The 17,572-nt window shown below is 44.4% G+C and overlaps 1 protein-coding gene across 5 annotated transcripts in view; it reads left to right on the top strand.

Moving 5' to 3' along the window:
* The window catches only part of LOC117518690 (mitofusin-1-like), a 43,432-nt gene extending 25,860 nt beyond the window's left edge, over positions 1–17,572 (top strand). For 3 of the 5 annotated variants that reach the window (XM_034179908.1, XM_034179906.1, XM_034179907.1), the window contains exons 13-18: positions 6,914–7,016; positions 8,454–8,686; positions 8,853–9,014; positions 9,667–9,863; positions 10,798–10,932; positions 16,681–17,572. In XM_034179908.1, the coding sequence (XP_034035799.1) occupies positions 6,914–7,016; positions 8,454–8,686; positions 8,853–9,014; positions 9,667–9,863; positions 10,798–10,932; positions 16,681–16,750 (900 nt within the window). In that variant the 3' untranslated portion in view covers positions 16,751–17,572. The remainder of the gene's footprint in view (positions 1–6,913; positions 7,017–8,453; positions 8,687–8,852; positions 9,015–9,666; positions 9,864–10,797; positions 10,933–16,680) is intronic. The other 2 variants (XR_004563041.1, XM_034179910.1) reach the window with 2 other exon arrangements.

The raw sequence follows: 17,572 nt of genomic DNA, 5'->3' as shown, positions 1-17,572 counted from the left end.
TTAGGTTCCTCGGTTCATCCCGGTTCCCAGGCTAGGGAGGAGGTCAGAGTCCCGCCCAATCTTGGGACGGTGCCGGTGGAGTACCATGACCTTGTGGATGTGTTCAGTAAGGATCTGGCGCTCACCCTTCCCCCGCACCGTCCGTACGATTGTGCCATTGATTTGGTTCCGGGCGTTGAGTTCCTGTCCAGCAGGCTGTACAACCTGTCACGACCTGAGCGCGAATCAATGGAGACCTACATCTGGGACTCTTTAGCTGCCGGGTTGATCCAGAATTCCACCACCCCGATGGGTGCAGGTTTCTTTTTTGTGGGAAAAAAAGATGGCGGACTTCGTCCATGCATTGATTATAGGGGGCTGAACGAAATCACGGTTCGTAACCGATACCCGTTGCCCTTGTTGGATTCAGTGTTCACGCCCCTGCATGGAGCCCAGATTTTCACTAAGCTGGATCTTAGAAATGCGTATCACCTGGTTCGGATCCGGAAGGGAGACGAGTGGAAGACGGCATTTAACACCCCATTAGGTCACTTTGAGTATCTGGTCATGCCGTTCGGCCTTACAAACGCCCCCGCGACGTTCCAAGCATTGGTTAATGATGTCTTGCGGGATTTTCTGCACCGATTCGTCTTCGTATATCTGGACGATATACTCATCTTTTCTCCGGATCCTGAGACCCATGTCCGGCATGTACGTCAGGTCCTGCAGCGGTTGTTGGAGAACCGGCTGTTTGTGAAGGGCGAGAAGTGTGAATTTCACCGCACTTCTTTGTCCTTCCTGGGGTTTATCATCTCCCCCAACTCCGTCGCTCCTGATCCGGCCAAGGTTGCGGCGGTGAGAGACTGGCCCCAACCTACCAGCCGTAGGAAGCTGCAACAGTTCCTCGGCTTTGCAAATTTCTACAGGAGGTTCATTAAGGGCTACAGTCAGGTAGTTAGCCCCCTGACAGCCCTGACCTCTCCAAAAGTCCCCTTCACCTGGTCGGATCGGTGCGATGCCGCGTTCAAGGAGTTGAAACGGCGCTTCTCGTCTGCACCCGTTCTGGTGCAGCCCGATCCTAGTCGCCAGTTTGTGGTTGAAGTGAACGCCTCGGACTCAGGGATAGGAGCTGTGCTTTCCCAGAGTGGAGAGACCGATAAGGTCCTTCACCCGTGTGCCTATTTTTCCCGCAGGTTGACCCCGGCCGAACGGAACTATGACGTCGGCAATCGAACTCCTTGCGGTGAAAGAGGCTCTTGAACAGTGGAGACATCTGTTGGAGGGAACGTCCGTGCCATTCACGGTTTTCACTGACCACCGGAACCTGGAGTATATCAGGACCGCCAAGCGGCTGAACCCCAGGCAAGCCCGCTGGTCACTGTTCTTCGGCCGTTTTGACTTCCGGATCACCTACCGCCCCGGGACCAAAAACCAGAGATCGGATGCCTTGTCCCGGGTGCATGAAGACGAAGTCAAAACGGAGTTGTCGAATCCACCGGAACCTATCATCCCGGAGTCCGCTATCGTGGCCACTCTCACCTGGGACGTAGAGAAAACCGTCCGGGAGGCCCTGGCACAGAGCCCGGATCCTGGAACTGGGCCGAAGAACAAACTTTACGTCCCACCAGAGGCCAGGGCTGCAGTCCTGGACTTCTGTCACGGCTCCAAGTTCTCCTGTCATCCAGGGGTGCGAAGAACCGTGGCAGTTGTCCGGCAGCGCTTCTGGTGGGCGTCCCTGGAGGCCGACGTCCGGGATTATATCCAGGCCTGCACCACCTGCGACAGGGGCAAGGCTGACCACCGCAGGGCATCGGGACTGCTCCAGCCGCTGCCTGTGCCTCATCGCCCCTGGTCCCACATCGGCCTGGATTTTGTCACGGGCCTCCCGCCGTCCCAGGGCAACACCACCATCCTCACGATAGTGGACCGATTCTCCAAGGCGGCCCACTTCGTGGCCCTCCCGAAGCTCCCGACTGCCCAGGAGACAGCGGACCTCTTGGTCCACCACGTCATCCGGCTGCATGGGATCCCAACAGACATCGTCTCCGATCGCAGTCCCCAGTTCTCCTCGCAAGTCTGGAGGAGCTTCTGCCGGGAACTGGGGGCCACGGTGAGTCTCTCGTCCGGGTATCATCCTCAGAGCAACGGGCAAGCAGAACGGGCCAATCAGGAGGTGGAACAGGCCCTGCGCTGCGTGACGGCCGCGCACCCGGCGGCCTGGAGTACCCATTTGGCCTGGATCGAGTATGCGCATAACAGCCAGGTGTCTTCTGCCACCGGCCTCTCCCCTTTTGAGGTGAGTCTGGGGTACCAGCCCCCGTTGTTTCCGGTGGTTGAGGGAGAGGTTGGTGTGCCCTCGGTCCAGGCCCACCTGCGGAAGTGCCGTTGGGTGTGGCGCGCCGCCCGTTCTGCTTTGCTAAAGGCCCGGATGAGGGCAAAAGCCCATGCAGACCGTCGGCGGACCCCGGCCCCTGCGTATCGGCCAGGGCAGGAGGTGTGGTTGTCGACAAAGGACATACCCCTCAAGTGGACTCCCCTAAACTGCAGGATCGTTACATCGGCCCCTTCAAGATCCTCAAGGTCATCAGTCCAGCCGCAGTGAGGCTTCAGCTTCCGGCCTCACAGCGGATCCATCCTGTGTTCCATGTGTCCCGGATAAAGCCGCATCACACCTCACCCCTCTGTGCTCCGGGTCCGGCACCACCTCCTGCCCGGATCATCGATGGCGAGCCGGCTTGGACTGTGCGCCGGTTCTTGGATGTCCGTAGGATGGGCCGGGGCTTCCAGTATTTGGTGGACTGGGAGGGGTACAGACCCGAAGAACGCTCCTGGGTGAAGAAGAGCTTCATCCTGGACCCGGCCCTCCTGGCCGACTTCTACCGCCGCCACCCGGACAAGCCTGGTCCTGGCGCCCGTTGAGGGGGGGGGGTCCTGTTGTGTGGGCCGCTGAAGAGGAGGTACTGCTGGCCCACCACCACCAGAGGACACCCTGCCTGGAGTGCGGGCTCCAGGCACAAGAGGGCGCTGCCGCCTCACAGGAGCAGCCGGGGTGACAGCTGTCACTTATCACCTACGACAGCTGTCACCAATCATCTGATCTTCAGTAGTATATCAGCAAGACGACATCTCCACCTCGTTGCCGAGATATCGCTCTACCTAGGTGGTAAAGTGCTCAGCCGATTGTGTTGTCTTCCCGACAATAATACTTTGTTGCTTTGTGTGTTTAATAGCAGACAGTGAGTATTTACAGCTGGAGACTGTGTTGGACTTTTTCCCTACCTCTTTGATAAGTACTCACACTCCTGCACTTACCAGTTTCTGATGAGAGGTGGAGGTGGTTTTCCCACCATACGTGTTGCTGGGTGCAAACGCATCCACATCTAACTGTTTTTTGTTCCTCGCCAGCAGTACCAGATCCGACAAGCGGAGGCAGTGGCCACCTGGGAGTTCGGGACTTGGCGGCTCCAGTATTCCCAGGGTTCGGTGGTGGAGGAAATCGTGTGGTTCCGGTTCTGCTTTGGACGGACGTCTCTTATCTTCGAGCCTGCCCACGTGACACATTTTTGTGAATTGACTTCATTGCTTACTATTGTGATCTGCCGTGTTTGTTGTGCTTATTCACAACAGTAAAGCGTTGTTATTTGACTTCCTCCATTGTCCGTTCATTTGCGCCCCCTGTTGTGGGTCCGTGTTCCTACACTTTCACAACAGGCAACTTTCTGGCTTTAAGAAACACTATAAGAAATCAAGAAAAAAAATTGTGGCAGTCAGTAACGGTTACTTTTTTAGACCAAGCAGAGGGAAAAAAATATAGACTCACTCAATTCTGAGGAATAAATTATGGAATCACCCTGTAAATTTTCATCCCCAAAACTAACACCTGCATCAAATCAGATCTGCTCATTAGTCTGCATCTAAAAAGGAGTGATCACACCTTGGAGAGCTGTTGCACCAAGTGGACTGACATGAATCATGGCTCCAACATGAGAGATGTCAATTGAAACAAAGGAGAGGATTATCAAACTCTTAGAGAGTAAATCATCATGCAATGTTGCAAAAGATGTTGGTTGTTCAGTCAGCTGTGTCTAAACTCTGGACCAAATACAAACAACATGGGAAGGTTGTTAAAGGCAAACATACTGGTAGACCAAGGAGGACATCAAAGCGTCAAGACAGAAAACTTAAAGCAATATGTCTCAAAAATCGAAAATGCACAACAAAACAAATGAGGAACGAAAGGGAGGAAACTGGAGTCAACGTCTGTGACTGAACTGTAAGAAACCACCTAAAAAAAATAGGATTTACATACAGAAAAGCTAAACGAAAGCCATCATTAACACCTAAACAGAAAAAAACAAGGTTACAATGGGCTAATGAAAAGCAATCGTGGACTGTGGATGACTGGATGAAAGTCATATTCAGTGATGAATCTCGAATCTGCATTGGGCAAGGTGATGATGCTGGAACTTTTGTTTGGTGCCGTTCCAATGATATTTATAAAGATGACTGCCTGAAGAGAACATGTAAATTTCCACAGTCATTGATGATATGGGGCTGCATGTCAGGTAAAGGCACTGAGAAGATGGCTGTCATTACATCATCAATAAATGCACAAGTTTACGTTGATATTTTGGATACTTTTCTTATCCCATCAATTGAAAGGATGTTTGGGGATGATGAAATCATTTTTCAAGATGATAATGCATCTTGCCATAGAGCAAAAACTGTGAAAACATTCCTTGCAAAAAGACACATAGGGTCAATGTCATGGCCTGCAAATAGTCTGGATCTTAATCCAATTGAAAATCTTTGGTGGAAGTTGAAGAAAATGGTCCATGACAAGTCTCCAACCTGCAAAGCTGATCTGGCAACAGCAATCAGAGAAAGTTGGAGCCAGATTGATGAAGAGTACTGTTTGTCGCTCATTAAGTCCATGCCTCAGAGACTGCAAGCTGTTATAAAAGCCAGAGGTGGTGCAACAAAATACTAGTGATGTGTTGGACCGTTCTTTTGTTTTTCATGATTCCATATTTTTTTCCTCAGAATTGAGTGAGTCCATATTTTTTTCCCTCTGCTTGGTCTAAAAAAGTAACCGTTACTGACTGCCACAATTGTTTTTTTTCCTGATTTCTTATAGTGTTTCTTAAAGCCAGAAAGTTGCCATTTGAAGTGACTTTAGTTTTGTGTCATGTCTGTGATCTGCTTTTTTTCTACAAAATTAAACAACTGAATGAACATCCTCCGAGGCCGGTGATTCCATAATTTTTGCCAGGAATTGTATAAGCATATCTTCATTGTTTCATTTCAGCCACATTGTGGTGGTGCACACATACAACATTATACAAGTACAAATATTTATGTACATGCTTTGCACATGTGAGGTGCACAGACAGTTATATCCAAAACACCTGGGTGCTGCAGAGATGGTTGTCCTTCTGGAAGGTTCTCCTCTCTCTACACAAAAATGTTGGAGCTCTGACAGAGTGATCATCAGGTTCTTGGTCACCTCCGTGACTAAGGACTTTCTCCTCCGATCACTTGGTTTAAACGGTTGGCCAGCTCTAGGAAGAGTCCTGGTGGATCTGAACGTCTTCCATTTACGGGTGATGGTGGCCACTGTGCTCATTGGGACCTTCAAGGCAACAGACATTTTTCTGTACCTTTCCCCAGATTTGTGCCTTGAGACAATCCTGTCTCAGAGGTCTACAGACAATTCCTTTGACTTCATACTTGGTTTGTGCTCTGACATGCACTGTCAACTGTGGGACCTTATATGTAGACAGATGTGTGTCTGTCCAAATCATGTCCAATCAACTGAATTTACCCCAGATGGTCTCCAATTAAGCTGTAGAAACATCTCAAGGATGATCAGTGGAACTAGGATGCACCTGAGCTCAATTTTGAGCTTCATGGTCAAGATTGTGAATACTTACGTACATGTAATTTTTATTTTATTTATTTATATATATATATATATATATATATATATATATATATATATATATATATTTACAAAAACTTAAAATGTGTGTATAAAATTTTGATGGGGAAAAATGAATTTCATCCATTCTCGATTAAGGCTGTAACATAACAGAATGTGGAAAAAGTGAAGCTTTTGTGTGAATACTTTCTTGATGCACTGTGAATGCACACACACAGACATCCTGGATGAAAACCTGCTCCAGAGTACTCTTGACCTTAGACTGAGGCGGCAGTTCATCTTTCAGCAGATCAATGACACTAAGCACACAGACAAGATATCAAAAGAGTGGCTTCAGGACAACTCTGTGAATGTCCTTGAGTGGTCCAGCCAGAGCTCAGACCTGAATCTGATTGAACAGTTTGAAGAGATCTAAAAAATGGCTGTGCACCGACGCTCCCCATCCAACCTGATGGAGCTTGAGAGGTGCTGCAAAGAGGAATGGGCAAAACTTCCCAAAGATAGGTGCACCAAGCTTGTGGCATCATATTCAAGAAGACTTGAGGCTGTAATTGCTGCCAAAAGTGTATCAACGAAATATTGAGCAAAGGGTGTGAATACTTACGTACATTTGATTCCTTAGGGTTTTTTTTATTTATTTATTTATTTATTTTTATAAATTTGGAAAACAAAAACTTCATGAGAAACATGACTGGCCGGGAACGTGGATTGTCAAAATGTTGGTGTCCACACAAAACATGCACCAGTATTTATTATCAGCATGATAGAACTTTGGTTTGACAGTTCAGTGTCAGAATGTCTGCAGCTGATGCTGACTGATTAAAAAGGTGTGACTGTCTAAAAACCATTTTCAGTGTGATACAGGCTCTGAAACCTCTCTAATTGGTCCTTGTGAAGAGTCATGGTTTAAAATTTGGATTTGTAGTATTTGTATTATTTTGAATGCTTTATTTTGTTGACTGCTGTCAGTCTGACCTTTGACTTTTGTTGCAGGAGCTGCTGTCTCACGTGGAAGAGGGCATGGGGAAGAACCTGGCCTTCCGCTGCTCTGACGCAGTCAACGCCTCTGTCCAGTCCTCTCAGACATACATGATTGGTAATTCAACAGCAAACTGAACTGTTCAAAATGTCAAGCGTAGGATTGTGGTTTCAGGCGTCACCCTCAGTCTTTCAAACACAACGTCTCTGTCAAGTCCCAAGTCCGCTGTATTAGTTGTTGAGACTTGCCAGGGACATTGTGTGTCCTCTGTTAAGGTGTACTAGTGTGATCTGAGAGTTTTATCTGTCATGTGCTGCAGAGTTCTTTAATACTTTTTTGTTTTTGTTTTTTAGTTGTTTATTTTTGATGAAAGAAGCCCCGCCAAATAAAATAACAAACATTATCACACTTGTAAACATCAGCGAGTGAGCAAGCGAGTATGTGTGAGTGAATGATCGAAGGCTGAAATAGGAAACCTTTGATCATGTTACTATGGAAATAGACCTGCATTAAATTCTTTCATCCAGACTCCGTTTAATAAATGTTTAATAGATGTATCAGTGAGGAACGATATGACGAAGTTGCACATTGTTTTGGGTCAAAGTGTGCCACAAGTGTGTATGTCGGTGGAGGGGGTGATAATACAGAAATAAAAAGTGGTGCTGAAATAAATAGATTAATATAATTAGGAGCTCCAGTGAGTCAGCTGTCAATGTGTTGTAGTTAATTTCATTCATTCATTTTTCTATCCTGAATTGTGTTTCACTCATTTGGTCATTCAGCGAAAGTTGCTAAAGTTAGTCGAAATCTTGTGGCCATATGACACGAGGCCAAGCTATATTTACTCGCATCGTGTCATGCACTGTCACACTACATATTCGTCACTGTCACACATGCACGCTGTGCTCACTGATGCTGACGCTGAACGAGGCGTTAATGTGCCCTATGGTGAAAAGACTCCAGGTTCTTTTAGGTTGACCAAATAAATAAATAAATGAAGGCAATATTGTAGAATGGGCAGCATGGTGGTTTAGTGGTTAGCACTGTTGCTTCACACCTTTATGTGTGGAGTTTACATGTCTTCTCCGTGTTTACGTGGGTTCTCTCCGGGTGCTCCGGCTTCCTCTCACATCCAAAGATATGCAGGTTAGGTGGAATGGAAACTTGCCAACTTGTTAAATTGTCCGTAGGTGTGCGTGCGGGTGTGATTGTGTCTGTTTGTCTATATGTGGCCCTGCGACAGACTGGTGTCCTGTCCAGCGAGTACCCTGCCTCAGCTACCCCCCGGTGACCCTTAATTGGAGTAAGCGGAGTGAGCGAATATTGTAAAATGACCAATAAATGTTGCTGTTATATTTAAGTTCTTACGTAGATGATGCTCATGTCTGCGTGCTGTCAGTCATTTAATGGTGCGTTCGATGACATGCTGTAAATCTGGTCCATTCAGGGATTACACGTTTGTATCACTAGACTTCAGGAATTTACATTAAATTTCAGTATTTTGGCTGCTGCTGCTGCTTGTTTCTGTAAATGTGCGATCCTCATGTTCTCCAGAGACCATGCTCCCTCTGCTTCCTGCTGCTGTTCAGAGCCAAATCCACATGCTGGTGCCCAGCAGGAAGTTTGACCTGAGTTACGACCTGAACTGTGCCACACTTTGCAGTGACTTTCAGGAGAACATCGAGTTCCAGTTCTCTTTGGGCTGGACAGCACTAGTTCACCGCTACTTAGGTTCTGCCAATGCACAGCGAGCCCTCAGGCTGGTCGACCAGAACTTCCAGGTACAGGTAAGACTGTGGGATACAGGATAGTCTTAAATACACAGTGGGGGAATTCATATCTCAAAAAAAAAAAAAATCCCAACACCATGACAGATTTATTCAAACTAATTTTCTGCATTGTGTAAAAACCCACAGCAGGTGGTCAAATTATACATTTGCTGTCGCTTCACAGTCTCTCGCCCAATCGCCCGCATCAGGACCCCCATCCATCGCAGCCCCGCCAAACACGGAGAGATCCCCGGCGACTCAGGACGACCTGATGGTAACCATGGCAACAAACGTAGCGTCCGTCATGTCCCGCACGTCGATGAGCATCATCGTTGTCGGAGGAGTGGTACGTTAGCAAGACAAATGTTAACGTCATGTTGACGTCGAGGATGGACGTGCATAGAACTGCAATGACTCTTTGATTAGCTTAGGTTCTAAAATTATAAAGGCAAATTTTTCTGCATGGACGAATCAAGATTGTTTTATGGAAGTTTTTTACAACACATCAGTGGTTGCAGCTGCGTACTTGTTACGGCATATATTGTCACCAGGGACAATATATGCCGTAACAGTGCTGGCTTTTGAACATGCAGGAGGGTGGAGGATCATGAAGTCTGCAGAAACTTTATAAACTGGTGATGCAGTGTGTCTGATATGATGTGTGTCTGCATACTTGGTATATATTAAGAAAACAATTATTTTCCAAAATATAACTTCATATCAGATCTATAAATCGGGGAGGGGTGGGGGTGGCTACTATTTACTGCACGATCATAACAAAATAGTATCTTTGTGCAGGTGTTGTTGACCTGCTTTAATCAAATGAGTTTGTGTGGAATCTACTGCAGGTTTGATCTGAGAGGATTCTGTACACTGTCTTTCACATTTTTTTTTGTTTGTTTTGTGGAGGAAGATGCTTTTACTACTTTTACTCTTCATAGAAGTGTGTTTGCAGAGAGGAATGTTGGCTCAGCTCCTGTCCGTTTTTGTTTTTGAAGGTGTGGCGGACCGTCGGCTGGAGGCTGATTGCCCTGTCGGCCTCGCTGTACGGCTTGCTTTACCTCTACGAGAGACTTATGTGGACAACGAATGCTAAGGAACGTGCGCTGAAGCAGCAGTTTGTCAAGTACGCCTCAGAGAAGCTGCAGCTCATCGTGAGCTTCACAAGCGCAAACTGTAGCCACCAGGTCCAGCAGTAAGTCCCAATCCTGTTAGACGTAGACCGAGCTCTTCGAGTGGTCTGTGCTGACTGTGTAAATATCTGAAGGTGATATTAGGCTGATATTTTCTGTGTTGACACTGTAATTTAACATTTAAAAAAAATGACAGGAAAACTATTTCCAGATGGTTCTGGTGGATTTTTACATTTGCAAAGTTTTTGTTTGGTTTGTTAGAGCAGAAAGCAGATGAACTATTTGTTTTAGCATGGTGTCAAAAGTGATCGGACGCCTGGCAGCTGCAGTGTTTGATGGCCATGTTTAAAGTTGATTTCAATCGAGGTTGGGTACAGAACAGACTCTTGATTGGAGGAGACCATTATGAGCTTTAGTGGATGTGACTGGAGAGATGAAAATGACGAGACATGCACAGAGCGCTGTCATTCTGAAGAGCGTAGAAAGCTGAGATTTAATGATGTTGCAGCCAACAGTCTTAAGATTTCCTTTCAACTCTTAGTATGCTGACAGAATCGTTTGTGATCTGGTTCAGCGGTAAACTAAATATTCAGTTATAATGTCTATGAAGTTTGCTTTTATGAGGCAGAGATGAAAATGCAGTTTAAAAATAACTTTAAGCTGCAGACGACGTTCCACATTTTGCTGTAGATGGGATTCATATCTGCAGACATTATTCAGCAGCTAATGGATTGATTGCTAAATTGGATCACAGCCGGATCAGACACCAAACTTAAAGTGAAACTGGAGGCGGTGCATGTCCTGTAAAAATATTTGCTCTTGAATAAAAAGGACTTTGCACTGCACACTCACTTTTTTCATGTTTTGGAGGAACTCCCTGCTCACTTATTACTTACTTAATGTATTAATATAGCCCTTGTGCTCTACCCAGCCATTCCCCTCTGCACCAGGGTTAGTTAAATAAGCAGAGTGGTGCTGTGTCTTCTGTGTTGCCAGGGAGATGGCCACGACCTTTGCTCGCCTCTGTCAGCAGGTGGACCAAACACAGAAAGAGCTGACGGCAGAAATCTGCCAACTGACTGCCAAGATCGATCAGCTGGAGACTGTTCAGAGCCGTTCCAAAAGCCTCAGGTCAGTCTGGCTCCTTCTGGAGGTTATGGGAGCGTCACACTTAACTGCTTTGCTGCAGTTCAAGCAAACTCCCACGTTGGCAAGTGTAGTTCACTTTGTTTAACCCTCTGGGGTCCGAGGGCATTTTTTGAACAGTTCTCTCACCTGGCATAAATGTTTTTATTGCTGTTAACAGCTCTCCCTGCATCCCACAATCAAGTTTTATGTCTCTTTTTTCAGGACAACCTGTGCTTTCAGAATATATATGTTTTTGTTGTGTTTTATAAGTGTAATAAAGGTTTACAATCAAAAATAGGCAAGGAAAAAATAAAGCGAAAAATAATTTTCCACACGTATTCAAAACACACAGCAACTGTTTTGACACTTTATAAAGGTAATTTGAGGTCTTGTGTGAAAGTCTGCACAACAAAAAGGTTCAAACAATAAACACAAATGCATATTTTGAACAATATATACAAAATGGTCTATACGTTTTGTTGTCCATTGATATGGTAAACAGTGCTTTACGCCGAGAAAGCAACAGAGTTATCCAGTAACATTCACATGCAAACTAGTGGAGCATTCCTGATAGTTACACACTTTTTGTTTGAGCACGTGAGATTGTCATCAGAGGCTCTCCGTCTGCTCCTGCTTTTCACTGATCACTGTGCGTAATGGCGCAGGGCACACTGAGTATGTATTAATAGTATGTACTCATTGGAGCACCCAGGGGGCTATTCAAACGGGCCAACTAGTAACATATCACTCCTGAAAACGATCTTTGGCTTTTCACGTGAGGTAAATCTGTAATACGATTGGATTTTGGAAAACCATGCGACAGTGAACCAATTCCAATTGGACACTCACATTGCGCATGTCATCATACAGCTTCTATGAGGAGTACAAAGATGGCCGATGGCTGGCTCGAAAGTCTGCGGAGTTAACTTTTCAGCAAAAAAAAAGTATGTTTCTATCTCATCATTCAAAAGTTATTTATAATTTAGTAAAGCTTGGTCTTAGCCATCGTATTCGACGGTGTCGGCCCCAGAGGGTTAAAGCTACAGTGTGTGTGGGGATTAAGGGGCTTTTATTTAGCAGAAATGGAAAATAGCACTCGTAACAATCTCTTCTTTAGTGTAGAAATTACCTGCAATCGTATAGTGCAATCTGTAACCTCGCCACTAGATGGCACTAAATCCTACACACTCTTGCTTTAAAGTTATATGAAAGGCCCACTGACAATTGCACGACTTTGATTGATGCACTTGCATGCCCTGTGTCATGCAGGAGAGTAAACTCATCTTTATCGGGTGAACGTGAGAGGGTTGTCGGCACGTGCAATTGCGCAAAGAGAATTTTGAAATGTTAAAAAAAATCTTTCATGCAGTGTAACGTGATCAGCTCGGAACACTACGTTCAGCTCGTCAAGTAGAGTAAAGAAGTGAACTGAGTGAGTGGTTGCGTCAGTGCACCGCATCAGAGCGCAGCTGATCTGATCGATTAAAACGAGATGTTAAATCTATCATAAATATACTTTTACAGCTGCACACAAGAAGGAAAGAACATGCAACTGTTTAACCAAGCCATGACAATATAAACATGACAATTACGTTTTTAGATGGCTCCAAATGCTTTCTCCAGCTTGTTCAGCACACGTGAACTGCTCCGACTGGAGCAGTCCTCTGTGATTCAGGAAGCGATTGGAGCCATTTTCAGCAGCCAGCTTGCAGAGAAAATGAGCAATCTGCTACAAAATAATTATGTAATTAATTCAGAGTGTGGCAGTTGGTGGAACACAGCATGGCATCCAGCTGGGAACACAGCAGGTGGGATCGTCATGACAACGTGCGTGCATCAAGTGTCGGTGCACCCGAACGCTGACAAGTTTGTGTTTTGATGAAGCTTTATAATATGTAACACGTAGCAACCAAACCGTTTTGCAGCAGGTCCATAAAATGCTGCAGATATTATTGTTGTTGTAATACAACCCCAATTCCAATGAAGTTGGGACATTGTGTAAAATGTAAATATAAACAGAATACAATGATTTGCAAATCCTCTTCAACCAATATTCAATTGAATACACCACAAAGACAAGATATTCAATGTTCAAACTGATAAACTTTGTTTTTGTCCAAATGTTTGCTCATTTTGAAATGAATGCCTGCAACACATTTCAAAAAAGCTGGGCCAGTGGCAACAAAAGACTGGGAAAGTTGATGAATGCTCAAAGAACACCTGTTTGGAATGTTCCACAGGTGAACAGGTTAATTGGAAAGAGGTGAGTGTCATGATTGGGTATAAAAGGAGCATCCCCAAAAGGCTCAGCCATTCACAAGCAAAGATGGGGTGACGATCACCACTATCAATCAATCAATCAATCAATTTTTTTATATAGCGCCAAATCACAACAAACAGTTGCCCCAAGGCGCTTTATATTGTAAGGTAAGGCCATACAATAATTATGTAAAACCCCAACGGTCAAAACGACCCCCTGTGAGCAAGCACTTGGCTACAGTGGGAAGGAAAAACTCCCTTTTAACAGGAAGAAACCTCCAGCAGAACCAGGCTCAGGGAGGGGCAGTCTTCTGCTGGGACTGGTTGGGGCTGAGGGAGAGAACCAGGAAAAAGACGTGCTGTGGAGGGGAGCAGAGATCGATCACTAATGATTAAATGCAGAGTGGTGCATACAGAGCAAAAAGAGAAAGAAACAATGCATCATGGGAACCCCCCAGCAGTCTACGTCTATAGCAGCATAACTAAGGGATGGTTCAGGGTCACCTGATCCAGCCCTAACTATAAGCTTTAGCAAAAAGGAAAGTTTTAAGCCTAATCTTAAAAGTAGAGAGGGTGTCTGTCTCCCTGATCTGAATTGGGAGCTGGTTCCACAGGAGAGGAGCCTGAAAGCTGAAGGCTCTGCCTCCCATTCTACTCTTACAAACCCTAGGAACTACAAGTAAGCCTGCAGTCTGAGAGCGAAGCGCTCTATTGGGGTGATATGGTACTACGAGGTCCCTAAGATAAGATGGGACCTGATTATTCAAAACCTTATAAGTAAGAAGAAGAATTTTAAATTCTATTCTAGAATTAACAGGAAGCCAATGAAGAGAGGCCAATATGGGTGAGATATGCTCTCTCCTTCTAGTCCCCGTCAGTACTCTAGCTGCAGCATTTTGAATTAACTGAAGGCTTTTTAGTGAACTTTTAGGACAACCTGATAATAATGAATTACAATAGTCCAGCCTAGAGGAAATAAATGCATGAATTAGTTTTTCAGCATCACTCTGAGACAAGACCTTTCTGATTTTAGAGATATTGCGTAAATGCAAAAAAGCAGTCCTACATATTTGTTTAATATGCGCTTTGAATGACATATCCTGATCAAAAATGACTCCAAGATTTCTCACAGTATTACTAGAGCTCAGGGTAATGCCATCCAGAGTAAGGATCTGGTTAGACACCATGTTTCTAAGATTTGTTGGGCCAAGTACAATAACTTCAGTTTTATCTGAGTTTAAAAGCAGGAAATTAGAGGTCATCCATGTCTTTATGTCTGTAAGACAATCCTGCAGTTTAGCTAATTGGTGTGTGTCCTCTGGCTTCATGGATAGATAAAGCTGGGTATCATCTGCGTAACAATGAAAATTTAAGCAATACCGTCTAATAATACTGCCTAAGGGAAGCATGTATAAAGTGAATAAAATTGGTCCTAGCACAGAACCTTGTGGAACTCCATAATTAACTTTAAAACAACTGCATGAAAAAATAGTCCAATAGTTTAAGAACAATGTTTCTTCAATGTTCAATTGCAAGGAATTTAGGGATTCCGTCATCTACAGTCCATAATATAATCAGAAGATTCAGAGAATCTGGAGAAGTTTCTACACATAAGCGGCAAGGCTGAAAACCAACAATGAATGCCCGTGACCTTCGATCCCTCAGGTGGCACTGCATTAAAAACTGACATCATTGTGTAAAGGATCTTACCGGGTGGACTCAGGAACAATTCAGAAAACTATTGTCAGTTAACACAGTTCGTCACTACATCTACAAGTGCAAGTTAAAATTCTACCATGCAAAGTGAAAGCCAAACATCAACAACATCCAGAAACACTGCCGCCTTGTCTGGCCCCGAGCTCATTTGAAATGGACAGACGCAAAGTGGAAAAGTGTGCTGTGGTCTGATGAGTCCACATTTCAAATTGTTTTTGGAAATCATGAACATTGTGTCCTCCGGACAAAAGAGGAAAAAGACCATCCAGATTGTTACCAGCGCAAAGTTGAAAAGCCAGCATCTGTGATGGTATGGGGGTGTGTTAGTGCCCATGGCATGGGCAACTTACACATCCAGGTTTTCGGGCAGCACATGCTGGCATCCAAGCAACGTCTTTTTCGGGGACGTCCCTGCTTATTTCAGCAAGACAATACCAAGCCACATTCTGCATGTATTACAACAGCGTGGCTTCGTAGTAAAAAAGTGCAGGTACTAGACTGACCTGCCTGCAGTCCAGACCTGTCACCCATTGAAAATGTGTGGCGCATTATGAAGTGCAAAATACGACAACAGAGACCCCGGACTGTTGAACAACTGAAGTTGTACATCAAGCAAGAATGGGAAAGAATTCCACCTACAAGCTTCAACGATTAGCATCCTCAGTTCCCAAACACTGATCGAGTGTTGTTAGAAGGAAAGGTTACGTAACACAGTGGTAAACATACCACTGTCCCAGCTTTTTTGAAACGTGTTGCAGGCATCCATTTCAAAATGAGCAAATATTTGCACAAAGTTTATCAGTTTGAACATTAAATATCTTGTAATTGTGGTGTATTCAATTGAATATAGGTTGAAGAGGATTTGCAAATCTTATTGTTTTTATTTACATTTTACACAACGCCCCAACTTCATTGGAATTGGGGTTGTAGTAACACTGTGATATGAGGCACCTCTGTTAATGATTTACAGCAGAACATGCCCCATCTCAGTTGGACATAATGGCCAAATGTGTGGTGGTGGTGTTCTGACATTAGCCACCGGGCATCGCTGTTATGCCGAGGAGCGTTGTGTGCACAAAAAGGCTTGACAGAAGTGTAGAAGAACTGCCAGGCTAAGAGCTAAGCACGTCGTTCTGCAGTTCGTATGTGTCTGTAAATGTCAATAAAGCCAGTTAAGGAAATGACGTCTGGATAGTTCGTGACAATGACTTACCTGGAAGTAAACAAAACAGTCACACATTAGAGGCGTTTCTTGGCAACAGCGCTCGCAACACTGTTATGCTCATGAAAATCGTCGACTAACGTAACATGGTTAATCTACAAGTTTAGCCATCATTGTGAAATGGTGACTAGACGGATAATGTTGGGCGTCTAACATTCACCCAACATTAAAGGGGAGGTGATGGTCTAGTGGTTAAGGCGTTGGGCTTGAGACCAGAAGATCCTAGGTTCAAATCCTAGCCTGGCTGGAAAATCACTAAGGACCCTTGGGCAAGGTGTTTAATCCACTATTGCACCCTCACATCGGTGTGAATGTGAGGCATTATTTGTAAAGCGCTTTGAGCGTCTGATGCAGATGGAAAAGTGCTATATCAATGCAGTCCATTTAACGTTAATCGACTAAGTAAATTTAATGGACTAAAAGATTAGACTGCTTTATGAAGAATAAGAGATTTAAATGGTTTGTGTGCTCTGAAGTGCTAATTAAAAAAATAATCTATTCTTCCACATGTGATTTGGATTGAACTGCTTTTAATTTGATGTTTCTTTTTGCAGACATAAAGCTACAGCCCTGGAAAAACAGCTGGAGGCATTCACAGACCAGTACCTGCAACCTCAACAGTGACCTGAACACCACACTGTGTGGGTGTGTGTGGGTGGGTGTGGCCAGAAGTTTAAAGGTCTCTACTCTAATTAAACAGTTTATTTTCACAGTTACCTCTTCAGTAATACTAACACTTTACAGCTTATGTGAAGATTTCATGATTTAATGTCATTTAACATTTTTACTGTTCATTGCAAAAAAAATTAATAATAATTTGAAGGACATTTTTGGACTCTGTTCACCTCTGATGGTCATTTGCCTTGTTTTATTTTGTACTAAACAAATTATGACAGACAGGCTTTGAAATGCCATTTACCTGAATGTGACTACTTGTTTAGTTAGTAATCAAGCTCTTGAGGAAATCTGTCTGTAATACAGATGTTGCACACCACCTGCCACAATTTGGCGCCTTCTTGATTGGCAGAAAGATGGATGAGTGAGCTGCTGCACTCCAACACATTTCTACCTGTGAATCTGCCATTTAGTGCTTGTAGAGCAAATTAAATGGGCATATAATTAGGTCTCCACACGATTTAACAAATACATATATATGGTGTGTGTATATATGTATTTGATTTGTAAGGATGTAGTTTATGTAAATTAACAGAAGCTACTGGAGACAGGTGTGTGTCCGTTTACCTGCTGATGTTGGGTCAAAGACGATACCAGACTCTTAATTCATGATGTCGTTTTTAAGAACTGCCCGTATTTTTTAATGCATGACCCATAATTATTATTGTTCTGCACTTTGTAGGGTTCTTTTTCTTTGAAATATATCCAGATTTTCCAGAATGCATTTAAACAGCCATTTTGTCCATATAATTAAAAAGATTTCTTCACTCT

The sequence above is a fragment of the Thalassophryne amazonica genome, chromosome 10 (genome assembly GCF_902500255.1).
Source record: "Thalassophryne amazonica chromosome 10, fThaAma1.1, whole genome shotgun sequence".
Taxonomy (NCBI): domain Eukaryota; kingdom Metazoa; phylum Chordata; class Actinopteri; order Batrachoidiformes; family Batrachoididae; genus Thalassophryne; species Thalassophryne amazonica.
This window is presented reverse-complemented; position numbering and strand designations above follow the sequence as displayed.